The 23,436-nt window shown below is 35.7% G+C and overlaps 7 protein-coding genes and 1 non-coding gene across 25 annotated transcripts; 4 read left to right on the forward strand and 4 right to left on the reverse strand.

Moving 5' to 3' along the window:
- Positions 1–49: 49 nt before the first annotated feature.
- On the reverse strand, positions 50–133 carry TRNAL-CAA. Its single transcript has one exon. It is a non-coding gene; the product is annotated as a tRNA-Leu (tRNA).
- A 109-nt stretch (positions 134–242) lies between these two features.
- On the forward strand, positions 243–1,605 carry LOC9326429 (probable 3-beta-hydroxysteroid-Delta(8),Delta(7)-isomerase). Its single transcript, XM_021013654.1, has 4 exons — positions 243–498; positions 718–858; positions 934–1,042; positions 1,125–1,605. The coding sequence occupies exons 1-4, from the start codon at positions 357–359 to the stop codon at positions 1,393–1,395; spliced, it is 663 nt and encodes a 220-aa protein (XP_020869313.1). The 5' UTR covers positions 243–356; the 3' UTR covers positions 1,396–1,605.
- A 185-nt stretch (positions 1,606–1,790) lies between these two features.
- Positions 1,791–7,661, reverse strand: LOC9326430 (kinesin-like protein KIN-6). 16 transcript variants are annotated; one of them, XM_021013647.1, is made up of 25 exons: positions 7,075–7,661; positions 6,787–6,986; positions 6,497–6,623; positions 6,281–6,375; positions 5,961–6,096; positions 5,657–5,722; positions 5,491–5,553; positions 5,364–5,414; positions 5,181–5,263; positions 4,995–5,097; positions 4,849–4,894; positions 4,522–4,676; positions 4,264–4,389; positions 4,025–4,117; positions 3,860–3,943; positions 3,695–3,778; positions 3,521–3,613; positions 3,347–3,439; positions 3,196–3,255; positions 3,019–3,105; positions 2,791–2,930; positions 2,588–2,678; positions 2,339–2,466; positions 2,170–2,251; positions 1,791–2,071 (listed from the first exon to the last, which is right to left on the reverse strand). In XM_021013647.1, the coding sequence occupies exons 1-25, from the start codon at positions 7,594–7,596 to the stop codon at positions 1,976–1,978; spliced, it is 2,904 nt and encodes a 967-aa protein (XP_020869306.1). In that variant the 5' UTR covers positions 7,597–7,661; the 3' UTR covers positions 1,791–1,975. The 16 variants fall into 16 exon arrangements, with proteins under 16 accessions (XP_020869306.1, XP_020869299.1, XP_020869300.1 ...); XM_021013640.1 differs by having other exon boundaries at positions 4,207–4,389; XM_021013641.1 differs by having other exon boundaries at positions 4,028–4,117; positions 4,204–4,389.
- A 78-nt stretch (positions 7,662–7,739) lies between these two features.
- Positions 7,740–8,992, forward strand: LOC9329149. Of its 2 annotated transcripts, XR_002329458.1 has the most exons (5): positions 7,740–8,058; positions 8,158–8,198; positions 8,558–8,626; positions 8,770–8,828; positions 8,904–8,992. XR_002329458.1 is itself a non-coding variant. In XM_002890322.2 (4 exons), the coding sequence occupies exons 1-3, from the start codon at positions 7,941–7,943 to the stop codon at positions 8,603–8,605; spliced, it is 207 nt and encodes a 68-aa protein (XP_002890368.2). In that variant the 5' UTR covers positions 7,740–7,940; the 3' UTR covers positions 8,606–8,626; positions 8,770–8,992. The 2 variants fall into 2 exon arrangements, 1 of the variants encoding a protein (XP_002890368.2); XM_002890322.2 differs by having other exon boundaries at positions 8,770–8,992.
- A 317-nt stretch (positions 8,993–9,309) lies between these two features.
- Positions 9,310–10,518, reverse strand: LOC9326431. The gene has a single exon (XM_002893042.2). It carries the CDS (start codon positions 10,182–10,184, stop codon positions 9,603–9,605), a length of 582 nt encoding a protein of 193 aa, XP_002893088.1. The 5' UTR covers positions 10,185–10,518; the 3' UTR covers positions 9,310–9,602.
- Positions 10,519–13,703: 3,185 nt separating this feature from the next.
- Positions 13,704–17,384, forward strand: LOC9329150 (synaptotagmin-2). The gene is made up of 13 exons (XM_002890323.2): positions 13,704–14,229; positions 14,417–14,515; positions 14,610–14,660; positions 14,755–14,878; positions 14,959–15,077; positions 15,151–15,252; positions 15,336–15,410; positions 15,500–15,576; positions 15,673–15,919; positions 16,005–16,355; positions 16,436–16,561; positions 16,663–16,802; positions 17,026–17,384. Exons 1-12 carry the CDS (start codon positions 14,119–14,121, stop codon positions 16,792–16,794), a joined length of 1,614 nt encoding a protein of 537 aa, XP_002890369.1. The 5' UTR covers positions 13,704–14,118; the 3' UTR covers positions 16,795–16,802; positions 17,026–17,384.
- A 1,565-nt stretch (positions 17,385–18,949) lies between these two features.
- On the forward strand, positions 18,950–20,906 carry LOC9326432 (rac-like GTP-binding protein ARAC4). The gene is made up of 7 exons (XM_021014812.1): positions 18,950–19,264; positions 19,609–19,696; positions 19,775–19,884; positions 19,970–20,033; positions 20,164–20,228; positions 20,313–20,378; positions 20,478–20,906. The coding sequence occupies exons 1-7, from the start codon at positions 19,166–19,168 to the stop codon at positions 20,574–20,576; spliced, it is 591 nt and encodes a 196-aa protein (XP_020870471.1). The 5' UTR covers positions 18,950–19,165; the 3' UTR covers positions 20,577–20,906.
- Positions 20,907–21,135: 229 nt separating this feature from the next.
- LOC9326433 lies at positions 21,136–23,006 on the reverse strand. Of its 2 annotated transcripts, XM_021014811.1 has the most exons (4): positions 22,587–22,961; positions 21,886–22,150; positions 21,596–21,796; positions 21,386–21,483 (listed from the first exon to the last, which is right to left on the reverse strand). In XM_021014811.1, the coding sequence occupies exons 1-4, from the start codon at positions 22,665–22,667 to the stop codon at positions 21,386–21,388; spliced, it is 645 nt and encodes a 214-aa protein (XP_020870470.1). In that variant the 5' UTR covers positions 22,668–22,961. The 2 variants fall into 2 exon arrangements, with proteins under 2 accessions (XP_020870469.1, XP_020870470.1); XM_021014810.1 differs by having other exon boundaries at positions 21,136–21,796; positions 22,587–23,006.
- Between the last annotated feature and the right edge of the window lie 430 nt (positions 23,007–23,436).

The following is a 23,436-nucleotide window of genomic DNA, read 5'->3' on the forward strand; positions in this document are numbered from 1 at the left end:
GTGTGGACAATTTTTACAAAATATTAAAATATAAAGAGATTAAAAGTAATGTCAGAAGTGGGATTTGAACCCACGCCCTCTTACGAAGACCAGAACTTGAGTCTGGCGCCTTAGACCACTCGGCCATCCTGACGCTACTGATTTTAGTTCTCAAAGAACTATTATATTATAAAACAAAGGTCTCCTTCTGATAATTTACTTTGACCATTTATTACTAAAAAAAGACACGAGTGAATAAATTTCTGGGATCGAAGAGATTAGTAGTAAGCACATCATCAGCACTCAGATCTAGTAGAGAGTTCCACTAATTCACATTGGGTCATTGACCAGAAAACACAGAGAGAGAGAAAAAAACCATGGAGGAATTGGCGCATCCGTACGTTCCGAGAGATCTGAAACTGCCGGGATACGTACCAATCTCCATGTCGATGTCCTCCATTGTCACTATCTACCTCGGCTCTTCCCTCCTTGTTGTCTTCCTCGTCTGGCTTCTCTTCGGTAATAATCCCAATTCCCCTCTCTCTCTCTCTCTCTCTCTCTCTCTCTCTCTCTCTCTCTCTCTCTCTCTCTCTCTCTCTCTCTCTCTCTCTCTGCATTGTCTATCGAAACCAGATCATCGATTTAAGTTGAATTTGAACTGATGCGAGTAATATATAGTCGACAAAATTGACCTGAGTTTGACTCAAATCGGAAACTTGTTACTGAATGGTTTATCAGGGAGGAAGAAAGCTAAAGTTGAGAAATTGCTTATGTGTTGGTGGGCATTCACTGGTCTCACTCACATCATCCTCGAAGGCTATTTCGTTTTCTCTCCTGAGTTTTTCAAGGACAACACTTCTTGTTATCTCGCTGAAGTCTGTAAGTTCTTTTATATTCTTCTTCTTAGTGTTGGTATTGTTGTTCAAGTAGACCAATTCGTAAGTTCTTTCACAGGGAAAGAATATAGCAAAGGTGATTCGAGATACGCAGGTAGAGATTCTGCAGTTGTGTCTGTTGAAGGGATCACTGCTGTTATCGTTGGCCCTGCTTGTCTCCTAGCTATGTAAGAAGTTTCCATTCATTTCAAATGAACCATTTTTGGTTTTTGTATGAACTGTAAAGTAGTTGTTGTTGATGATAATCAGATATGCCATTGCTAAGGAGAAGTCGTATAGCTACGTGCTTCAGCTTGTGATTTCGGTTGGCCAGCTCTACGGATGTTTGGTTTATTTCATTACTGCTATCTTGGAAGGAGACAACTTTGCTACAAACTCCTTCTACTATTACTCCTACTACATCGGGGCTAATGGATGGTGGGTCTTGATACCTTCACTCATTTCTTTCCGTTGCTGGAATAAGATTTGTGCAGCTGCAAACAACAACGTTGAGATTAAGACGAAGAAGAAAACCCGTTGAAGCAAGGATCAAAGAATCTTCTTCCAACATTCTACCTAGTGATCATCTCTTTATCTCTTCAGGTTACTGCTATTATAGCAATGAACATTTGTCACCTTTTGCGGATAATTTATCCATTTTAAAAACTTTGACTATGTTCTCTGTCTCTTTACATTAATGAACAAGTGGTATAAGATGAGTCTCCTTTTGAGGATAGTTTATATTTGCACTTTTGTTAAGTTTTTCTTACAGTAACATCATTGTCCCACTCCTTGCAAACATAACTTGTTTACTTTCTTCCTGGTTTAACAATGAACATGTATGCGTTATGACTTAAGAGGATCAGGTGGGGACGGATTTGACCATCTTTGACAATTGAATGTGACTTGAAAATTGAAATGAGACACAAATGCAAATGAATCTGATAACAGAGCTTGTTTTCCAAAATTTTAAATATCTCAATTGTAATAAGACTTCAAAGTTGAAATATTTCAGTTTCTTTTTGACATATATACAACCAGGATTTGATATTTTAAACCTTTTTTTAAGACAGACAATAGAAGGTACAATAATATGTTGACGTAAGTTTGTTTGATAAATCTTAGAGATGAAGATTGTTTGTTAGGAGGTGGAGGAGAGTGACACTCCCTTGGCTTCTCGGTTGTGACACTGTCGTCTTCTTTCCACCTCTGGTCCCCTGCAAGTGAATTGACAACTTAATCACACGATTTCGATCTATTAAACTTTTTACCAACATTGTCGAAGTTTGCTTCTTTGTGTCTAGTTCGGTCATACCTTTGGCTCGGCGATATCATCTTCGATTTCTAAGGTGTTTATTTCTCTTGTTAATAACACAGACGAAGCAGGTTGGAGTCTCCTGTCACAGGAACAAAGGTTTTCTATTTGAGTAAACCTGAAAAGAAGAGACTGAGAACGAAGAAATAAAGATTGGCAAAAGAACAACCTTTTTGGTTTCTGTCCATTCCTCTGTTTCTTAGTTGATGCAGGTTCTGCTTCACGGGCAGGGACTGCAATTTCCTGACCTTGGATTGATTCTGCTTTCTTTTGAACACAAGTCTTGGCGGTTTTAACCTAGAAATGAGAATGAAGTTTAGTTATACCAGTTTTGGAGCATTGTGAAATTTGATTTTTTGTGCTATGAGGTGAAGTTGTCAAGGTTTGTGGAGGAGCAAGAGATTGAGAATGGCCCAACCTGTGGTTTCTCAATCTGGTTCTCTTTTATGTTCAAGTCATTCATTTCCTCAGTTAGCGATCTGGATGACACTGGCAACAGTCTTCTGTTTCTGAAACAGAACCAAAAAAAATTAGACAGAAAGATAAAGTGACTGGTTCCTACAGCTTCAATAGAGGAAACTGTCTTTAAACTGTATGTGAAGATCAGAAATCACTCTTAACCTTTCTTTTTTCTCTGAATCTGGAAATCGGCGGGATACTGCGGATTTTGTTTGAACATTAGATATCTGGCTATTGATGAAATCTTGACCAACTTCAACTTGTTCTGGTGAAGGTGTTGGATCATCTTGATTCTGGATGGCCTAGAGGAAAATCAGTTTTGAGTTCATTTCGTTCTGTGAGTTGTTGACTTGTTGTAACTCACGGATGTATTGAAAATATTTCATATACCTGATCTCTTGGAAAGTCAGTAACTTCAGCTTCAACATGAGTAGTCGCAGAAGGAATCCCCACATTTTCTTCAGAATTGACAGACTGCTGATAAGTGCAAACACACAACAAAGCACATGATTTCGTGGACAAGTTTCTGAATTACACAAAGAATGTATCAACTTGAACTAGCCTTACTCTTGGCTCTGCATCATTCTGCGAAGACAAGTGACATCGAACAAGTTCAGCATCTTTCACCTTAAAACACAAATTGAAGGTTATTATTACTTATTAATATCAAATAAATATTTGGACATGCACAGCCTTAGAACGAGCAGGCAGGCACTACATTTTTGCTTGGCATAGGAGACTCGCTGGATACTTCTGCGCTGGCTTCTCTTCTTGCCTTGATAAGGTTGCAAGAATCAAAATCGACATTCCTCTGAAAATTTGTGATTAAAAATGAATATCTTTGGCAGGTATGAGAAGTGGAGTATTAAGAAGAAAACATATTCAAACTTACTACAACATAAGGCACAGGAGACTCGCTGGATTCTTCTGCTCCAGCTTCTTTTCTTGCCTTGATAAGGTTGCAAGAATCATCATCGACATTCCTCTGAAAATTTGTGATTAGCAATAAATATCTTCGGCAGGTATGAGAAGTGACGTATTAAGAAGAAAGCATATCCAAACTTACTGGCACAGGAGACTCGCTGGATTCTTCTGCTCCAGCTTCTCTTCTTGCCTTGATAAGGTTGCAAGAATCATCATCGACATTCCTCTGAAAATTTGTGATTAGCAATTAATATCTTCGGCAGGTATGAGAAGTGACGTATTAAGAAGAAAGCATATCCAAACTTACTAGCACAGGAGACTCGCTGGATTCTTCTGCTCCAGCTTCTCTTCTTGCCTTGATAAGGTTGCAAGAATCATTATCGACATTCCTCTGAAATTTTGTGATTAAAAATGAATATCTTTGGCAGGTATGAGAAGTGGAGTATTAAGAAGAAAACATATTCAAACTTACTACAACATAAGGCACAGGAGACTCGCTGGATTCTTCTGCTCCAGCTTCTTTTCTTGCCTTTATAAGGTTGCAAGAATCATCATCTACATTCCTCTGAAAATTTGTGATTACCAATAAATATCTTTGCCAGGTATGAGAAAGTGAAGTATTAAGAAGAACCCCTTATCCAAACTTACTACCACATTTGTCATACTCGCGGCAACCTCAAAGTTTTCTTTTGCATGTACAAAGGCTTCTACCTCAGGTATACATGGCTCTGCCAGGCAAGAGGACTTGAGACTGCTCAACTCTGTCTCCAAAACAAGAGATTTTAACTGTTCTCTTCGAAGGCTATCCTTGAGAGTGCAAATTTCACCTTCTGCAACCTAAGATGATAAAAAGAAAAAGAACAAAAGATATATTTCAACTGTGATACATCATAGCTTCAAGGACATAAGCTCAATCACAATCTGTTCAGTGTAAACAGAGGCATATGAAAGGCAAAGTCAGGATATTACTTTTAATTTCTCGTTGTACTGCTTCAAAACATTCCATAAGACTTTAGAAAAATTCCGCATGATGATGTGCTCTCGCTCATTTTTATCATGGGAAACAGGCTCTAGCCTTGGAGATGATCGGTCTGCTGGATCAGCTTTCTTTCCCTGCACATGCACTGGTGAGAAAACATATTAGACATTTGCCTACTTGTTTGTAAACAGGTCTTTTCTGTGATCTCTCATCTCCTTGTCTCTCAGGAAAGATGAGACATGAGAGATCACAGAAAGAAAGCGACGTAAATTCCGTGCACTCAAAAGTGTGGAAAAATTGTCAGAGCAAAATCCCACCTTCCTGAGAAATTTGGCTTCTCTCTTCATGAAAAATTTCTTCAATCTAGAGATGGCAAACACGCTTTTTAGTAAATGGCATATGCCGACGACTTTTCAGTTTTGCTGAAAATACAATAAAAATGTGTAGAGGAAGCCACACTTACTTGGGAAGTCTTGGGAGCGCTAAGTTTAATCTTCTTGTTTTTTTCAGCTCTTGGAAATGTCTTGAGCTGTCTCTTGTTGCAAGGTTCCTCGGTGTTATCAAATCTAAATAAAACAACAAATGTGAAGGCATTAGCACTTGCAAGAAAACTAGACTTCCTCTTTGAGTTCATAATACCAAATATTACTTGATTTTCATATAGGGTGATGCTTGTCTCAAAAGATAGGAGGTATCAAGATAATCCTCTTCCCCTGCTTTGACAGTTAAAATCTGTAAAATAGATAGAAGAGGAGAAGAAAAATTTCAATATTTGAAAATTAACTCTTGTTAAAGAACTCAAGAAGAAATCCCACAAATCTGTTACGCATACCAAAGCCATCCTCTTTTTTCCCTCTAGGTAATCTCGCAAGTACCTTGTTAGCTACATAAAGCCAAAATCATATTAGCATATAGCATGGAAGATTAGATAATGTAAAGGGTTTTAAGGTAGACGCTACCAAAGAATTTTGATGATGTTTCTGCAATCCCTTCTTTCGGTTCTTCTGGTACTCCAACAGTGACTGCCAACAGATACCGAGTGTTCATGGATAGTGGAATTGGAGGCATTAAAAAAAGAGATAAAATAAGGGTCAGCTCCAGGGAGTCCAAAATCAATGGCCTTACCCGTAAACATTGACCGAAAACCATGGATGTATTATTGATGAAATTACTCTCAACCAACCTTTCTCCCTGCAAAACAATTTGAACGGGAAAACATGGACCAAGTTTTAGTTTACAGATGAAGACATCTTCACTGTTATATCTTAAAGTCACCTATAATCTGTAATTAAGCTAGGATCTTTTCTCCTAACTATTACACTGAGTCTGTATTTATAAGACAAATACATTCAGATATGACATATTTGTGGCTTTGCATATCAAATATGTAAAGAGTCCATATACAAAGTGTAAACAAATAGATAAAAACCTGATTTCCAGTTCTTTTCTCTCTTTCTGCTCCCGCCAGGTCCACTATTGTCAGCATAGCATCACTAGACTGCATTTTTGTTTCGTTGGAAAAGCCATTGCATGATGCTCGTATGTTAATGATGCACTGTGAGCGACTGCGAGTAATTTCAAAATTAATATAGAACATGAAGACATCTAGATAGACATTATTGAAAATGGCTCTATCTTCCATGTGAAAGGGCTTCTAATTCAGTTAATTTATCGATTAAATAAGGGTACAAGGGTGTGTTGGCAAAGGTTAAAATCAAGTTGGTGTGCAAAACTTTTGTATCCAAGTACCTTGATTGGCTATTTGAGTTTGTTGTAGCTGTCGCACGTTTCAGCATTGCCTGTCCAATTAAAGACTCTGCTTCCTCCAAATTCTGGATTGGGACCTACTTAACACAAATGATTGAGAAAAGACGGAGAGTTATATATTCATCTATCATTATGAAAAGCAACTGACTGTTATGGTCAACACAAGAAACACCACACACATAAAAAAAACTCACAAACCTCTTTCAAACCCCTGATGGTTGATTGCTGCACAGACAATTCAGAGCTTTCACCACCTAGTAAATCATAAGCTTTCTCCCCTTTCCCTCGTTCAGAGCATATTTCAAATATGGACAAGTTAAATAACCTGAAGAAAAGTAATGAGATGTTATAGAACAACAAGATACAAAGCTGTGTGTAGTCCAAACAAATTCATTGTTTCATACACTTTGGTTTTTCTGCTATTGACACATCCATGGTGTATCATAATACTACATAACCTATTAGTAGTTAAGATGAACAAACAGTACCTCAAAGGTCCAGAAGAACTCTCATCACTCTTCTTGAAAATTCGATGGAGTGTAATTGGCACAATTCCAGGATCCTTCAAAGTTCCAAAGACCGTATGTGTCTTCCCCGAGCCGCTAGGTCCCAATGCCGCCAACATTCCGCTTTTCCCTTTCATGAAATCCTCCAACAAAGGTTGAACCATTTTATCATACACATCGTTCTACAACCAGCAAAAAAACTCGTCAACTCTGATCCAATCTCAAATTCCACCAAAAATAAAGCGAAATCGATACGAAATTTGATCGAACCTGAGAACAATCCGCCGGGAAAACATGAGAAAACCCTTCGTATACTTCAGTCTTACTTCGTTTCAGCTCTTGCAACGATTGAGGCGGAGTTAATGTGACTGAATAAGGATCGTTGAGAGTAATACAAGCTTCTTCGTCCTTCTTCTTAACCTTCTTCGTAATCTCCGGATTCCTGTTCTCTTTCGCGATGTTCTTCTTCGAAAGATTCTGTGGCCACACATTTCTAGGTCTGGCCTTCGTTGTGGTAACCTTGGTGAAGCTTCTCAAAGGTTTGATTCTCAGGAAAATCTTCAAACTCTCTGGAATCGATTGTTTTGGTTCGGATTGTGGGATTTGGATGGAGAGAATCTCGTCGATCGGAAAAGTAGGAACGTCGTGGGTTATCGCGGAGGCTAAAGAGGAGAAAGGTGGCTTAGTTGCAGTTGTATACGGCGTTGCTCTAGCTCTCCTCGAAGGATTCCGTCGCACTGTTACAGTGGAAGGGCACGGCGGAGGACTGAGACTTTTCTGTTTCTCCTCCATTGTCTCTTTCTCTCAATGGCGGAAAAATGGAGCGTTTCAATTTTCAACTTTCAATTGAAAATGTTAAATCAAAATAATTATCGCCAATTTTGGAATTTATTTTGGTTGGTACGAAATTAATTTAAATAAATACTTTCAGTACAAATTTGAAGCCCATTATATTGGGCTTTTGTTTGAAGCCCATTATATTTGTGCAATAATAAAATTTTCTTTCTTCGTCCTCTATCTCCGCCTCCGCTTCTTAATCGTCGCCGCCGCCGGAAACTGTAAGCACAAACCGTTGGATTTCTAAACCCCTTACGTCTCTTTATCACTACTCGTAAAGTTCTGCAAGGTTCTCTCTAATGGAGAAATCTCGGGAAAGTGGGTTCTTGTTCTGTAATTTGTGTGGGACGATGCTGGTCTTGAAATCAACCAAGTATGTAGAATGTCCACTCTGCGAAACAACGAGAAATGCCAAAGGTATCCATGAATACGTGTTAGATCTTGTTATATCTAATCGAACAGTTTTGGTTCTTGTCATGGTTAATCTTATTGTGGTTTAAACGTCATTGTTTTCAGAAATCATTGACAAGAATATATCATACACAGTTTCTGCTGAGGTATGTGTTTTCCTTTATTCAGCATTGTGGATTCTCTTGTCTGAACTAGTTTTGCTGCATCATATATCTCTGTGTTATTCACAAGTTGTGTATAAATCAATCGAATTTGGTTTCTGTTTCACGGTGTAACAAAGATCTCGCTCTTGATTTCCTCCGGTCCATTGTTATTACTTATTAGGCAGTGAACACACATACACACACAAACCTGTGCCTGCTATCTAATTAGTTTCAAAACTGAAAGTGGAGACTGCTTATATATGTTATTCTTGCAAGAACTAATGTTGTTCTTTGGAGTTTAGGGAGATTATCCACAATGGAGAGTTAGTATACAACTCATCATGATCTTTAGCTTTTTGCAGGATATTAGAAGAGAAGTAGGAATATCTCTGTTCGGTGAAAAAACGTAGGAAGAAGCTGAGCTACCAAAGGTTTTTAAGAAAACAGACTCAATAACATGTTACAGTTTTTCTTTTTTTCTTTTTTTTTTTTTTTCTTTTTTTTTTTTTCTTTTTTTTTTTATGTTACAGTTTTTCTTAATCCTTTACCTTCTGATATTGAATGTTCTTTGCAGATCAAAAAGGCATGCGAAAAAAATGCCAGCATCCGGAGCTTGTCTACACAACCAGACAGGTAGGTATGTCCAAGCTTCAAAGTTCTTCTTCTTGTCTCCAATGAATGTGTTCTTCAGAGTTTTCTGATTTGCAGACAAGATCAGCTGATGGACAGACAACATATTACACTTGCCCCAATTGTCGACGGCCCGGAGCTTTTTTTTTTAATAAAAAAATTTACATATAAAAAAGGCTCAAATATTTTTTAAAAATATTATTAATATGAGAATTATATTTTAAGAGACCTAATTATTTATAAGAAAATGTATAAAAAGGTCCAAAATTTTTAAAATAACAATTTTTACTATAAAAATTTCGCAAAATTTTTTAAAATTAAGTAAATTTTCTCTTTGTATATAATAATAGGCCAAAAAATTTTTTTTTGCCCTAAGGCTCTCAAATATATTGAGCCGGGGCTGATTCACAGAAGGTTGAGATTATTATCATCTTTAGCACAGAGAAGACCAGCTTTGTTTCTTACATTGATGTTACAAACTCAGTATTCAATATCATCACCAACATTGATGTTACAAACTCGATATTCAATGTCATCATCAGGAACTTTTTTTATTTTAAGAATGAACATAAAAATGAAAATCTATTACAGCCAGGCTAGTTTTGTGCCAAGAGAGCCTTTTAAAAAAAGTCATTGCTTAGCAAATCACACAAAGTAGAGAAGAGTGCTATCAATTTAAAAAAACCAAGACAGACCCAAGCCCAATAAAGTATTAAAAAGCCCATAGGCTTATTTTATTTGAAACATATCAAACGTTACGTAGCACGTACCACCTTTTCACCGGAGCTGTAAAACTCGCCGGATGTTATCGGCGGGAACGTCATTTTTGCCATTAGCTTCTACGTTGCAATGAAGCTTCGGTTTGATAGAAAACCTAGGCATGGGCAAACTACTCGGCGGTGGAGATAATAACATGATCGCTGGACCTGGGTAACCATCAAATCCTTTAGGAAAATCATGCAGGTTGTTAGACCGGACCGGAACTGAACCAGTTCGAGTCAGTATTGGAACCGATTCAACGAAGTCTGATTTCTTGTGTGTGTCAGAATTTACTTTCGTCTGAGCGACGCAATTGAGAGAAGAATTGTTGTTGACACGTGGTCGAGAGCTGTTGACGCGTTGCAGAGGAAGACTTGAGCTGTTGACGCGTGGCAGAGGGAGAAGAGGAGGCTGAGAGTAACTTGGCGGCGGCGGATATGCCGGAGAAGATCCCCAAGACGACGTTGGCTTATTCGGAAGAGCCAAACTTCCTCCGGATCTTGAAAGAGAACCACGAGAACTCCTTCTTTTAGGGTTCTTGAATGGTCTCAAACCCGAAACCTGTTTACCCGGTGGACGTTGAACTGCTATTGTTTCCATTGATATAACTTAAAATATTTTTAAGTTTTTTTAAGGGTAAAGTTTACGAAGATTTGGAAGGATAAATCAAGGAAAAAACAGAGAAAGATATTTATATACGTTTAAATGGCGACGATCGATCTACCAAATAATACGATCGAAAGCCCTAGCTATAAGTTTGATTAAATTTTCAAAAAGGTTTATGACAAATAGAAAAACGCAGAGTTTCTAAAACATGTTAATGTTCAAATTAATTAACTCTCATAACAAGATCCAAAGGATCGTTCGATAGAATAAAAAAGCTCTCTAAAGAACCCTAACCTCGAGAGGACAGATGTTGCCAGGCACTGAGCACGGCTGTCTCTTTTTATAATCGAAGCTACCAATAATAATACGTATTTTTAAAAAATATTTTTATAGTATATATTTATTTTAGACTAAAATATCGCAGTTTTTAAGCTTCAAGATTACAATACCAATTGCACAATAGAGCTCAAGTCCCGGGAAACACTGTAGGACGGTCACCGCCTATTGAATTTGAACCGTTGGATCGTGAAATAAGTATTACAATAGCCGCTGAGAGAATCTGAGCCGTGTGAGTAGGGATCTGCTTTAGGCAGATCTTGACCATACACGTCGGTATCATCGGTGGCGTTCTTCGTTGATGACCTCACGTGGAGGGAAAGTGTAGGTCCCAGTCAATTCCATCGTCGTAGATCTTGACAGGTGGCATAACACCAGCCATTCATCGCTGTCGTGAGGTTTTCCAAGAATAGGATTGGTCGGTCTTTCATGCATGGTTGCATGTGCTTACCATAAAAATAATTCGAATGAAGAAGATATTAGATATCGAATAGTATTTTATATGGTGGACATTATAATAGAGAGCATTGAGGAATGAGGATATCACTACGATATTGTCTATTGCGTAAATATCAATTTTAAAAATCGTTATATAATATTGAAATGCAAATGATAGGTATAAATTATGTTGTACCATTTGAACGACTGAGCCTAGAAATCGAATAAACTGATTAATGCTGCGAATCAAAACTTGTCATTTTCTTAATGTTACCATTTGAACGATTGAGCCAATTAGCACTACCGAATCTTTAATAGGGGGAATTTTATATTGAAGAGAAAATCATAGCTGATCGATGTTAATTTACTATCAAAGTAGACTAATTAATAATAATAAAAAAAAAGTAGACTAATTAATCAGTATGATTTATTTAAATGCTATTTCCAGGATTTGGTTTGAGTTTCGGCCTATTCTTGTGGTGATAAGAAAAATAAAATTCAAACATGTGATCATATATATGACATGCATATAATATAATTATATAAATAATATTAACACTCAAATCTAGTAATATCTATTAGAATGTAAAGATCTTTGAATAATATATCATGTTAGCAAATTTTAACTTTTGAGCTAGTTTTTATGTTGAGTTAGACTACATTTCTAATATAGTATTAGAGTCTAAAATTGATCATTTTCTTTAAAAATATAATTTTTTTTATTTATGTGGTTCACACAAATAACATGTCTTGTTATATTTTTGATATTTTGGGTTTGGACTATTCCTGTTGAACCGTTTACCACCAATATTTCGATTTTTTTAATTAAAATGTGACAACTTTTAATTTTTGAGCTTTTGGATTAAATCAAACCAGATTTCTAATAATATGGAAACAACATAACATATTTATCTGATTGTATTAATATTGCGGATGGATTCCAATACTACATTTATGAACTTATATAGTAGTATATTTTATGTGGGTGTGCTTTGAAACACCCAAAAGTATAATACGACGAATTTCATCATATTTATGTGTATTTCTTTAACTTGGTAGTCTATAGGTTATAATTATTTATGGGTATTGTATACGACGAATTTCATATATATATTATACGATCGAGGGTGGTTGCTCGATAGTCTATATAAAGGGTAATTGTATATTTGTATATAATATAACTTGGATGATGATTGCAGCTTTTTCTTAAACTTGTTTTGGCATAATCATGGTTAGGTGTGGTCACTCTTTTCTTTTCATCCTTTCGTCTCGTATGTACATATTTAATACATTGCAGCGTGTTTGGTATAACTTTGATTTTATTTGTTGACTTGCATTTTCAACCAAATAAAATCAAAGTTTAACGCAAATTGCACATAAGTCCAACATAGGCGGTAATATATATCACATTTTATTCATAATCGAAGATTAAGACTCAGGATCTATCTATAGTATTTTACAAAAACCCTGTAACATGATTTTTTACTTAGATAATTGATATATGTAGTCTGAGATGTTTTCTTACAACATAAGCAGTAACCCTGATTTTTTTTGTTAAATAAAATCTACAGCTGATAATATTCTAATATGTATAAAATTTAATTAATCCATTAACTAATTTTCATTTTATTTGTCCTCTTTCTGTTTTCTCATTCGATAATAATTGTTTTTCTTGTATCCCATTTTTCACCAAAATTTGTAAAAAATTTCCCCACATTATACGTATACGTAGCTGCTAGCTAGGGTTTATGTGGAGTTACCACGAGAGTCAGTGCATTGCTACTTTTGGTGTCGCCTTTAGCGGATGACGTGCTCCATCATGATTATTATTACTTTATGCACCGACCATATCTAAATCCACGTACATCCCCTTTTTTTCTTCTTTAAAGAATGCACATATAACATTTTGTATACTTTTGTTTTTAGACCTGCTTTTTATGATCCTTGGCTTGCTTCCATATTAAGAAATTGAAACAATTTGGTTATAGATTCTAAGTATAACACATCGATTATCGAACTTTAAACATTTCTTCGCTATAAATAATACGCAAGTAGGTACATGAATCATATGATACATCTAATTAGCATTTTCTTTATAACTTTTTCTGTATATAATACATCTAATTGTTGGTCGAGACTACTACATCAGGTACCAAAATAACAGTGTTGGTGATATCCAGTTAAGTGTATATATAGATCATAGATGGATATGTAGAGTGTAATGGGAAGGCCTCCCCATCGATGGGTTTACTTTGGGGCGTATATCTTAAGGCTTGAGAATTGATCCAAGTATATATTTTCCTCGGCCTTTCTCGTGTTAACTTTAGTTTAAGTTACGTAACTTAAATCCATTGTATTGTGCGATTAAAGAGAAAACATCCTCATTTAAAAAACTTATTGGATTTTCGAAATATTTTTTAAATTTATATGCACCATATACAATTATAGACTGACTTAAATAAGCTTTTTGTTTTGTTACGGTTGCAGACTTGTAGCCATAAAACAAAAAATAAAAGTGCAATGTAATCCAAATATAATCATGTACTAAAAGAACAGTTACCTAAGATATAAAAATAACAAGACCATGTTTATTTTTATCTACTTAAATATTACGATTTATCCATTTATTTATAAACATCATAAAAACGATGTAAAAAAAAGCATCATAAAAACAATGTACCTTAATTCACTACTAAGAAAATATGGTAGTGGACAAACAAGAAGAAATCGTTACATTGTAAACATAAAAAGAGAAGATTAATGAGTAAGCAATGTAGAAGTTGAAGCAAAGGTTTGTATTGAAATAGACAATCAGTGATGATCCCTTGCAATAAAGTCCTTATTTGTCGATATTATTGAACTATAAAATCTGAGCCAAACAAATGGACGTTTCAGAGTTAGTCCGTACATAACGCTCTTGAAAATTTCCTATTCGAAACTGTTTTTTGATCAAGTGAAGGAAAATAGTAATGTGACTATATGAGTCTGGTGATCTTTTTTCTCTAACGTAAATCCATGGGCAGATCAAAACATTAATTGATATTTAATCTCCCCTAAGTAAATGCGATTTCTCTTTCTAGATTAAAGGTTTGGTTTTCGTATAGTTCAAAGAATCCGAAGAGTGTTTTGCCAAGAGATTTGAATTGATGAGAAAATGGGAATAATCAGCACAATATTGGGTGTGATTGGTTTTGGATTTGGAACAACGATCGGAATCGTCATTGGTTACTACTTGTTCATCTATTTCCAGTCTACTGATGTTCAGGCATGTTTTGTTCTTTCATTTTTGTTGTGAATTGATCGATTGGATATTCTTAAAACATACGAGAAGATTGATATCTTTTATTTTAAAAAATTTGGAGATAAGCTTTTCTGTACTTCTAATGTTCTTCTTGGTTAGCCAAAAGTTTATTGCTTAATTTGTTGACATTACTTGTTGATTTTTTGGTTAGGATCCTGAGATCAAGCCACTGGTGGAGTTAGATTCAGAGACTATAGCAAAAATGTTCCCTGAAATACCTTTGTGGGTGAAAAATCCTGATTTTGATCGTGTATGTTTCTTTACATTCTCTAAATCTCCTCAGTTGAATACGCTAGTATATATTATGGTATAATTTGTAACAAAGTCTCTTTTTCTATTTGAAGATTGACTGGCTTAACAAGCTCATTGGCCATATGTGGCCTTACTTGGACAAAGTAAAGTCTTCTTCTTAGCTTCATATTGTTTTTCTGGCTTTTATCTATAATAAGTTGTGAAACAATGCTTATATATTGTAATGTCTCTTTTCAGGCTATTTGTAAGATGGCCAAGTCAATTGCCAAACCTATTATCGCTGAGCAAATTCCAAACTACAAAATCGATTCAGTTGAATTTGAAATGCTCACTTTGGGTTCATTACCACCAAGTTTCCAAGGTTTCTCCTTGTGTTTAACACTCAATAGATACACATTCTTTTTCCTACATGTTTGTTTTGATTCTCACTATCATTTGCAGGAATGAAAGTTTATGCAACTGATGACAAAGAAATAATAATGGAGTTGTCAGTGAAATGGGCAGGGAACCCTAATATCATTGTTGTAGCCAAAGCATTTGGGTTAAAAGCTACCGTTCAAGTAAGTTTTTTGATTGCTAAACCGCAAAGAAAATTAGCAAGCTTTCTGATTACTTGCAAGATTGTATCATCAGGTGGTTGATTTGCAAGTTTATGCTACTCCAAGGATTACTCTGAAGCCTTTGGTCCCATCTTTCCCCTGTTTTGCCAACATATTTGTCTCTCTTATGGATAAGGTGTAATCCAAATAGGATCAAACTTTTTTTTTAATAATACCTTTTAAAACACAAGAGAGTCTAAAATGTGATTTCTTCTGTAGCCACAAGTCGATTTTGGACTGAAGTTGCTTGGTGCAGATGTAATGGCGATTCCTGGCTTATACCGATTTGTCCAGGTACGACGTTTCTTTACTTACTCTTCTAAAAAAACATTCTTGGTCGGACCTGAAACTCTGTTTCTTATGTTCTTTTCTTATTATTGTAGGAGCTCATTAAAGATCAGGTTGCAAATATGTACCTATGGCCAAAGACTTTGAATGTTCAGATAATGGATCCTTCTAAGTGAGTTTTTTTTGTTTGTTTGTCAAATGTCACACTTGTGTTACTATTTGATATTTTTGAAAATTTTGTTATAATTCAACTTTGCGCAATCTGCAGAGCTATGAAGAAACCTGTTGGATTGCTTAGTGTGAAGGTCATAAAGGCAATAAAGCTTAAGAAGAAAGATCTTCTGGGTGGATCAGATCCTTATGTGAAATTAACACTCTCTGGAGACAAGGTTCCTGGTAAAAAGACAGTTGTTAAACACAGTAATCTGAATCCTGAATGGAACGAAGAATTCGATTTGGTTGTTAAAGAACCAGAGAGCCAAGAACTACAGCTCATTGTTTATGACTGGGAACAGGTACTAAAACATCTTTACTACTAAATCTCGCCTTTTAGGTAAAACCGCTGGAGATCATTTACTGTTCTTCTTTGATATATTTCAGGTTGGTAAACATGATAAGATAGGAATGAATGTGATTCAACTCAAAGACCTTACACCAGAGGAGCCAAAACTCATGACACTTGAGCTCTTAAAATCCATGGAACCAAACGAGCCAGTTAGTGAGAAATCGCGTGGACAGCTCGTTGTGGAGGTCGAATATAAACCTTTTAAGGATGATGAAATTCCAGAGAACCTTGATGATCCAAATGCAGTAGAGAAAGCACCAGAAGGCACACCTTCTAGTGGTGGTTTGCTTGTGGTGATAGTTCACGAAGCTGAAGATCTAGAAGGCAAATATCACACTAATCCTTCTGTTCGTTTGCTATTCAGAGGGGAAGAGCGTAAAACAAAGGTTATAAAACTTCTCTTAAATTCAAAATCAAAACATATGAAAAGATCTTAAAGTTACACATTTTGGTTTGATTTTTGTAGCGTGTGAAGAAAAACAGAGAACCGAGATGGGATGAAGATTTTCAGTTCCCATTAGATGAGCCTCCCATAAACGATAAGCTTCACGTTGAAGTCATAAGTTCTTCTTCAAGATTACTTCATCCCAAGGTAGAAACAAAACCAGATCTCTTTTTAAATCCCTTTGAAAGGTTGCATCAAATTAAAATCAGATCTTTGAGCAAGAACAACGTTTTGTTTGATATGATCAGGAAACTCTTGGTTACGTTGTGATAAACCTTGGTGATGTTGTGAGTAATCGGAGAATCAATGATAAGTATCATCTGATTGATTCCAAGAATGGTCGGATTCAGATTGAGCTTCAGTGGAGAACTTCTTCTTGACTTCAAAGGTTCGTGTTTTCGTCTCTTAGGGTTCACGAAACAACAACACTTTTTGTTTGGCTTCCTTCCGATGTACGTAAAAATTCTATATTTGTTGCTATAACTCGATTTGAAGCATAATGGGCTTACACAAACATAATGGGCCACGTATAAGCCTTAATTTAGATGAATTTTATGGAAATTATTGTTTTGGTTTATTTCTTTGACATATTCTGATTTTTTCTTTTGCAGCTTATTGGATTATGGATTGTCCTTTTCATCTATTTCTTAGAGAATTCTGGTCAGTAATTTAGTTATTCTATCAAAAAGATTTTTGAATAGAAAAGAAGTGGAGTTAGTTAATAAAGAGAGAGGGTCACTGGTTGGTGATTGGTGAATAGTTGGTAAGCTACTAAGCTTAAGTTCTTTGATATCATGATTTGGTTAATTCATACCTTCCGCATACAATTTAGTAGTTTGTGTTACTATTGTTGAATGTGATTATTTAAATCCAAATCCGCATAATACAGGTTATTAAAAAATATATGGGTGGTTTAAATCAGGAAAAGATTATAATATTTTTGTACAAATTATTAAGGTCATTGGATAAATATTTGTGGGTAATTTTTATTTGATTATACTATAATATTCATAACTAAACTCAGTAGGCATAATCAATACTTCATAAGCTACTCCATAATCAATATTTAAGGGAGTATTTCTTTTTGTCAGCAAAATATATGCTTATGGATTGAAAAAGTTGAAACTAACACATGATGGCAATTAGCTACTAATTATGATTCATCAAATTTGACAATAATAATAACAAGCTACCGTCTGGTGTGATTATGATTAGGTGATGGGACAATCAGTGACGTGGTGGATCGTTAGTGGTTGATTTAGTTAGAGTTGGGCACGTCCCATTGGACTCTAGTCGCCTATGTTTCGTAATCCGAAGGGAATCGAAAATAAGTAAAACATCATAAATAAGACATATAGGAATCGTGCCGGCACGTTCTTGATGAGTGAGAGTTGCCAAATCCAATGATTAAAGATTTCATTCATGTCTCTCCGTATTTTGCTATACTAGACCATAATTATAAGCAGTCTCTCAAGAAATCTTAAGATCATGTTTGCATTTAATTGATTATATTTATTTTCAAAAATGCCTTTAAGCTAAGAAGTGTTTTTTAGCTAAGGAACAAAAAAAAAATATTAAGAGGTAGAACAAAAAAAAATATTACTTAAATATTCTTAAAAAGTCATCTTGTTTTGTTACTATACTATAATGTCTATATCTTTAGATCACTTAAATTAACCTCCCTTGAAATTAAAGACACACGAGAGACTTAACAGTACGTTACTCAATATGCGGATTCAAATTAGCTAACTAAACAAAGTTTATTGTAAGAAAACCCATAGTTTTGAGACGTTAGAATAGTTTACCAACTACTATTTGTAAATTTTATCGATAAAATGGTTAAAATAAGATAACAACTTTTAGTTGTTGTTTTGGTAAATTGATCAAATTCTATCTTGTTTTGGTAGGTGCCAAGAGGATTAGACGGATAAGCGACTTAGTATACTAATATTGATTGGTTTGAGTTTAAATGATCAAAAGTTAACTAGTTCAAAATCTGATTTTTAATAATTAAAGTTGTGAACAAAAAAATGTTATGGAAAAATTTTCAGGGCTGGTTAAGTCTCATGCGAGGGCAAGTCCGAAGACACTACACTAGGATTTTGAACTAGTCATTACTTGCATTGGTCATAAGATTATACATCAAAACTCGACAATATATGATAGTCCAAATTTAAGAAACAATTTTAACTCAAAACAACAATGAAAATATCCCAAAAAAAGAGTGTTAACTACTTATTTTAAATATATTCCTAAATCCTAATAATAGCAATATTTTAAAAACCGTTAAGAAAACAAAGAGATAATACAAAAACATTCATGACATTTGTATTTTTCTCGTTTATTTTTAATAAAACTGGCAGATCTTCATTTCAAAATTCAAAATCCGTGACATAAAAGAAAAATATATTTCAAAAATTTGAAAAGAAAAATAGGAGGTGAAAATATAAAGTATAATTTAAATAATAGGGGAGTGAGTGTATATGATAAGGAAGGAGGTGTTGGTGTTCTCTTAGCTGTCTCAGAGTTGTTGTTCTTGTTGTCTACTCCTATAGGCTCCCTCTCAAAGTCATCAATCAACCGCCAATTTAACCTCCTCCTTCTTCTTCTTCTTCTTTCCCGTTTCTGCAATTTGTGGGATTCTCAGATTCACAAGCTTTCGAGCTCGAAATGTCGAGGATTTGAGGAAGAATCAACAAGAAAGGGGGATTTTAAGTTTTTTTTTTTTGTTTTTTCGATCTTGCGGCGGAGATGAGTGCGTCAAGGTTCATAAAGTGTGTGACCGTCGGAGATGGTGCCGTCGGAAAAACTTGCATGCTGATTTCTTACACAAGCAATACTTTCCCTACAGTAATCTTTCGTCTCCAATTTCAATCTCTTCGGTTTCTTATTTCTATTTTTGTGTGTTTGAGCTCGTTGCAAGAGTAGATTAGTGATCTCGAAGCTTATTGGAAATTGACCATGTTTGTTTCCAAAATCGTTAGCAATTTCAGCTGACATATTCAATTTAGGTCATCTCTTACAAAATCAAAGTTTTCGATTGGAAAATCATGGAGCTGTGTATACTAGAAATTGATTAGACCGTTACTTCGAGAATCTAGGCCAAAGCATTGATCTAGAAGCAAAAGTGATGTTTTGTTATAAAGGATGATTATGATTTTAATGTAAATCTGTGACTTGTGATTGGTTTTCAGGATTATGTGCCAACTGTTTTCGACAACTTCAGTGCTAATGTGGTTGTTGATGGGAACACTGTTAATCTTGGATTGTGGGATACAGCCGGTAAATCTTTCGAAAAACCCTTGGAATTTCCTTTTGTTTTGGGGTTTAGACTTAGTTTGTGTTTGGGGTTTGAAACAGGTCAAGAAGACTACAATAGGTTACGACCTCTGAGTTACCGTGGTGCCGATGTTTTCATTCTTGCTTTCTCTCTCATCAGCAAGGCTAGCTATGAGAATATTGCCAAGAAGGTTTTGGCTCTTTTGCTAATATTCCAATACAGTTTGTGATGTGTGATCTAAATTTGATTTCCTTCCTTGTATGTTCCCCTCTCAGTGGATTCCTGAGCTCAGGCATTATGCTCCTGGTGTTCCCATTATCCTCGTGGGAACAAAACTCGGTAATCAAACTCTTTCCTACTTGAACTGATGATCATGCTTTGGTTATGTTCCTACAAGCCTTGTAACTCTAACAAAGTTGTTAAGTTTTCTTACACAGTTTGATTGTTAAATCACTGGTATTTGCTGCAGATCTTCGAGATGACAAGCAATTCTTCATTGATCATCCTGGTGCAGTGCCAATTACAACAAACCAGGTAAATAATTCTTTAAACGAATAGTCTTGTCATGATTGCCAGTTCTTAACGATATATTGTCTCATATTGTTTTGAATGATTCAGGGAGAGGACCTGAAGAAACTGATTGGATCTGCGGTCTACATTGAATGTAGTTCAAAGACACAGCAGGTATACATAACAAATCGCGTGTCTTGGTTCTTACTGTTTGCATAGACTGATTTTGTCAAGAGGCTGAACTTTATTTCTTAACTTTTGGGGCTTCTGCAGAACGTGAAGGCAGTGTTTGATGCAGCCATAAAAGTGGTGCTTCAGCCACCAAAGCAGAAGAAGAAGAAAAAGAATAAGAACCGTTGCGCGTTCTTGTGATATGAAAAATCTCTAAGCTAGGTAAACCAACTAAAGAAGAAGAAGAAGATGATGATTTCAACTATTTGATTCGTCCCCATTTTAATATGATAATTCGACGGGAAGGGAGACATCTCGAGTAGCTTTTTGTATAGTTACTAAATTGAGCTTTGTTGTTGTGTCTTTTACTCTTTGCTGGTGAATCGTTTGAGTTCACAGAGTAAGAGACCGTGTGTTCTACTCTTGCTATGTAGACTAATCTGTCTCTCTCTTCTCTTTTGTTCTTGATGGGGATCATTTTGTATTAACAAATGAATCTAATTAATATTGCAACTGTTTTTGTTTTTAAAAGCTGTTGTTTTCTGCTTCTTTCCACCAAAATGTACATGCAAGTGATCTTACAAAGAATCATGCGTTAAGAGATCTTTCTCCAGCTGCCTGAACAACACTTAAACTGGGGAACAGCCTAAACTGATCAACTTCTTGCTAGAATTGCTTATTGGAAGGAGCCAGCTTTTGCAATCGCATTGATCAATTCAACACAAAAGCTTTCAATTGCCAAAATTCATGAAGAAGATAATTTAGTACGTGGAAACCATAATTTATGATTAAGGTCAAAAATACAGAGATCATACAACAAGTATTATAGATCACTGTGGTTGTTACAATTGAGTACTGTACAAGCTAAGGCCTAAGGCTAAGTTGAGAAAGAACAAAACAATATGGGACCTAAAACGGGACTGTATATGGTAATGAAAAAATTCCGACTCCAGACAATAACAGAGCTCTAGGATAAGAGGAACAATCCGCTGAAGTCTGCATGCTCATGATCATGTCTTCATCAGTCTTATTAGAAGACTTGGCTGAAGAAACATTTTCTTTCCGACTTGTTCCAAAAAGCCAGTCATCACTGTTGCTATCATCTTCCTCCAACGAATTGCAAGGAGGTACCCATTCATCAAACAATGAATTGTACCGAGATTCTCTGCTTGGCTTATGTTTCTTTCTCTTCTTTGATTCAGAAAGAATTGCAATCTTGTCACTCTCAAGAGAAGATGAGAGTATATTCTCATCATGATCACAGGTTTTTGGAAGAGAGACAGAACTTGGTATTTCACTGGGTCTCTCAGTCCCTGAAGTGGAACAAACACGATCCTCTTCTTGAGGTACAACCTCAGAAGCTTCTTTCGGTTTCTTGAAGACAAAACGAATGCGTAGTGGTTTACCAGCTACAGGTGTAGCTGCATATGATTAAACGTCCAAGTATCAGAACATGTATTCAAACACAAGAATCAAGATTAATCTTGTCCAAGAAGAAGAAAACACAAACCTTTGATTTGACTCTCAACAACAGCAGGAGAAGTTTCCCTTATCCTCTTCTTACTGTTCTGGCTACCATCAGACAAATATCCAACAGAGTGAAGTAGCTCATGTTCTTCCGTCAAACAACTCTTCTCAAGCTGTTCTGATTCATCAGAGACTGTCTTGGTTGGGGAATACTGCTGTTCAAGAGATTTCTTCACTTCCTTTAATTTCTTTTTCTCCTTCTTCTCTTTCCGATGCACCTTTTTAGAATCGACTATTTGTCTTTCGATCTTTATAATCCATCAGAATAAAGGATTTAGACTAGAGGAGGGATTTATAAGGTAAACAACCAGAAACCCATATACGTGGGTAACATCATTCAATCATAAAAACACAAAATGTTAATTAGTCAAAACATATACAAACATGTCTTTATGGTTGACTTATTATTGAAGACCAAACCAAACTAACATTCATGTCTACACGACATCGTTAAGAGTAAAATTCAATATGCTAAAACATGAATAGGTTAGATTCAATTCATAGATCTATGAATATATGTTCCTACAGTTTGTACAATCAATAGCTTATATGCAACCTAGCCATATATTGAACTACAAAGAGGATATTATCAGCAAATTTGAACTCTCTCCGAACATAGAAACCTATGTTCAGACAAGAGAACACCGTTGCGAATCAATCACAAGAACTGAGTGCTCGACGAACCTTAGTCGATTCGACCAAGTTCTGACCGTTCGCCCAGTTCCTCGCATACACAGGCGGTGGAGATGTGAAATAACGCGACATCGTTTTTTGTTTCTCTCTTTCTTTCTCAGATCGAATCGATTAACGGACAAGACAACGGACAGTAAATTCGGACAGGACTAATCGAACCTAGGTTTCAGATTCGCGCCTAATGAACCTTCTTCTTTGTGGCGCGAAATCAAATCGAAATCGATAGCTATAGACGGAGAGAAGAAGATAACCCTAATTTTTTTTTTCTCGATTCGTATCGCTAAACGATGAGAGAGAGAGAAGAAGAAGAAGAAGAATAAAACCAATTGCGGTTGAGAAAATGATGGTGAAGGGTAAGGTTCTATTTAAAGACGCGTGAAACACTCAGATCCGCCGTCTCGGGCTATACTTACGTTTTTGGAGGAATAATGTGAAAACCCTAATTTTTTAGGGCTATTTCCGTCAATTAGTCGTTATCATCTCCGTGAAGCTCGGTCCGAGATTGCTACGTCATCTGAAATACCCTTTTTATCCTTTGCGTCTTTCTTACTCCAAACTTCATTATTGGGCTTAACAAAACTAATAAGCCCAATTATATACTTCAAAACCGAAACCCAATGTTAATACGAGGAAAGTAATTAATTTCAATTGATTATGTGATTAAATGAGTCTTGTCCGACTTGGTTCCTTACACTTGCATAGAAAAGCAGCTAGAATTTATCTATGGGCGTATCCATCACGCGTTGGAACCATATCAACGGTTCACTATACCACCACGTGTATTATTATTAAATAAACAAAAAAGTTCGCGACACAGACAATCCTTCCCCCTTAGCAAAAT

The sequence above is a fragment of the Arabidopsis lyrata genome (genome assembly GCF_000004255.2).
Source record: "Arabidopsis lyrata subsp. lyrata unplaced genomic scaffold ARALYscaffold_1, whole genome shotgun sequence".
NCBI classification, from domain to species: domain Eukaryota; kingdom Viridiplantae; phylum Streptophyta; class Magnoliopsida; order Brassicales; family Brassicaceae; genus Arabidopsis; species Arabidopsis lyrata.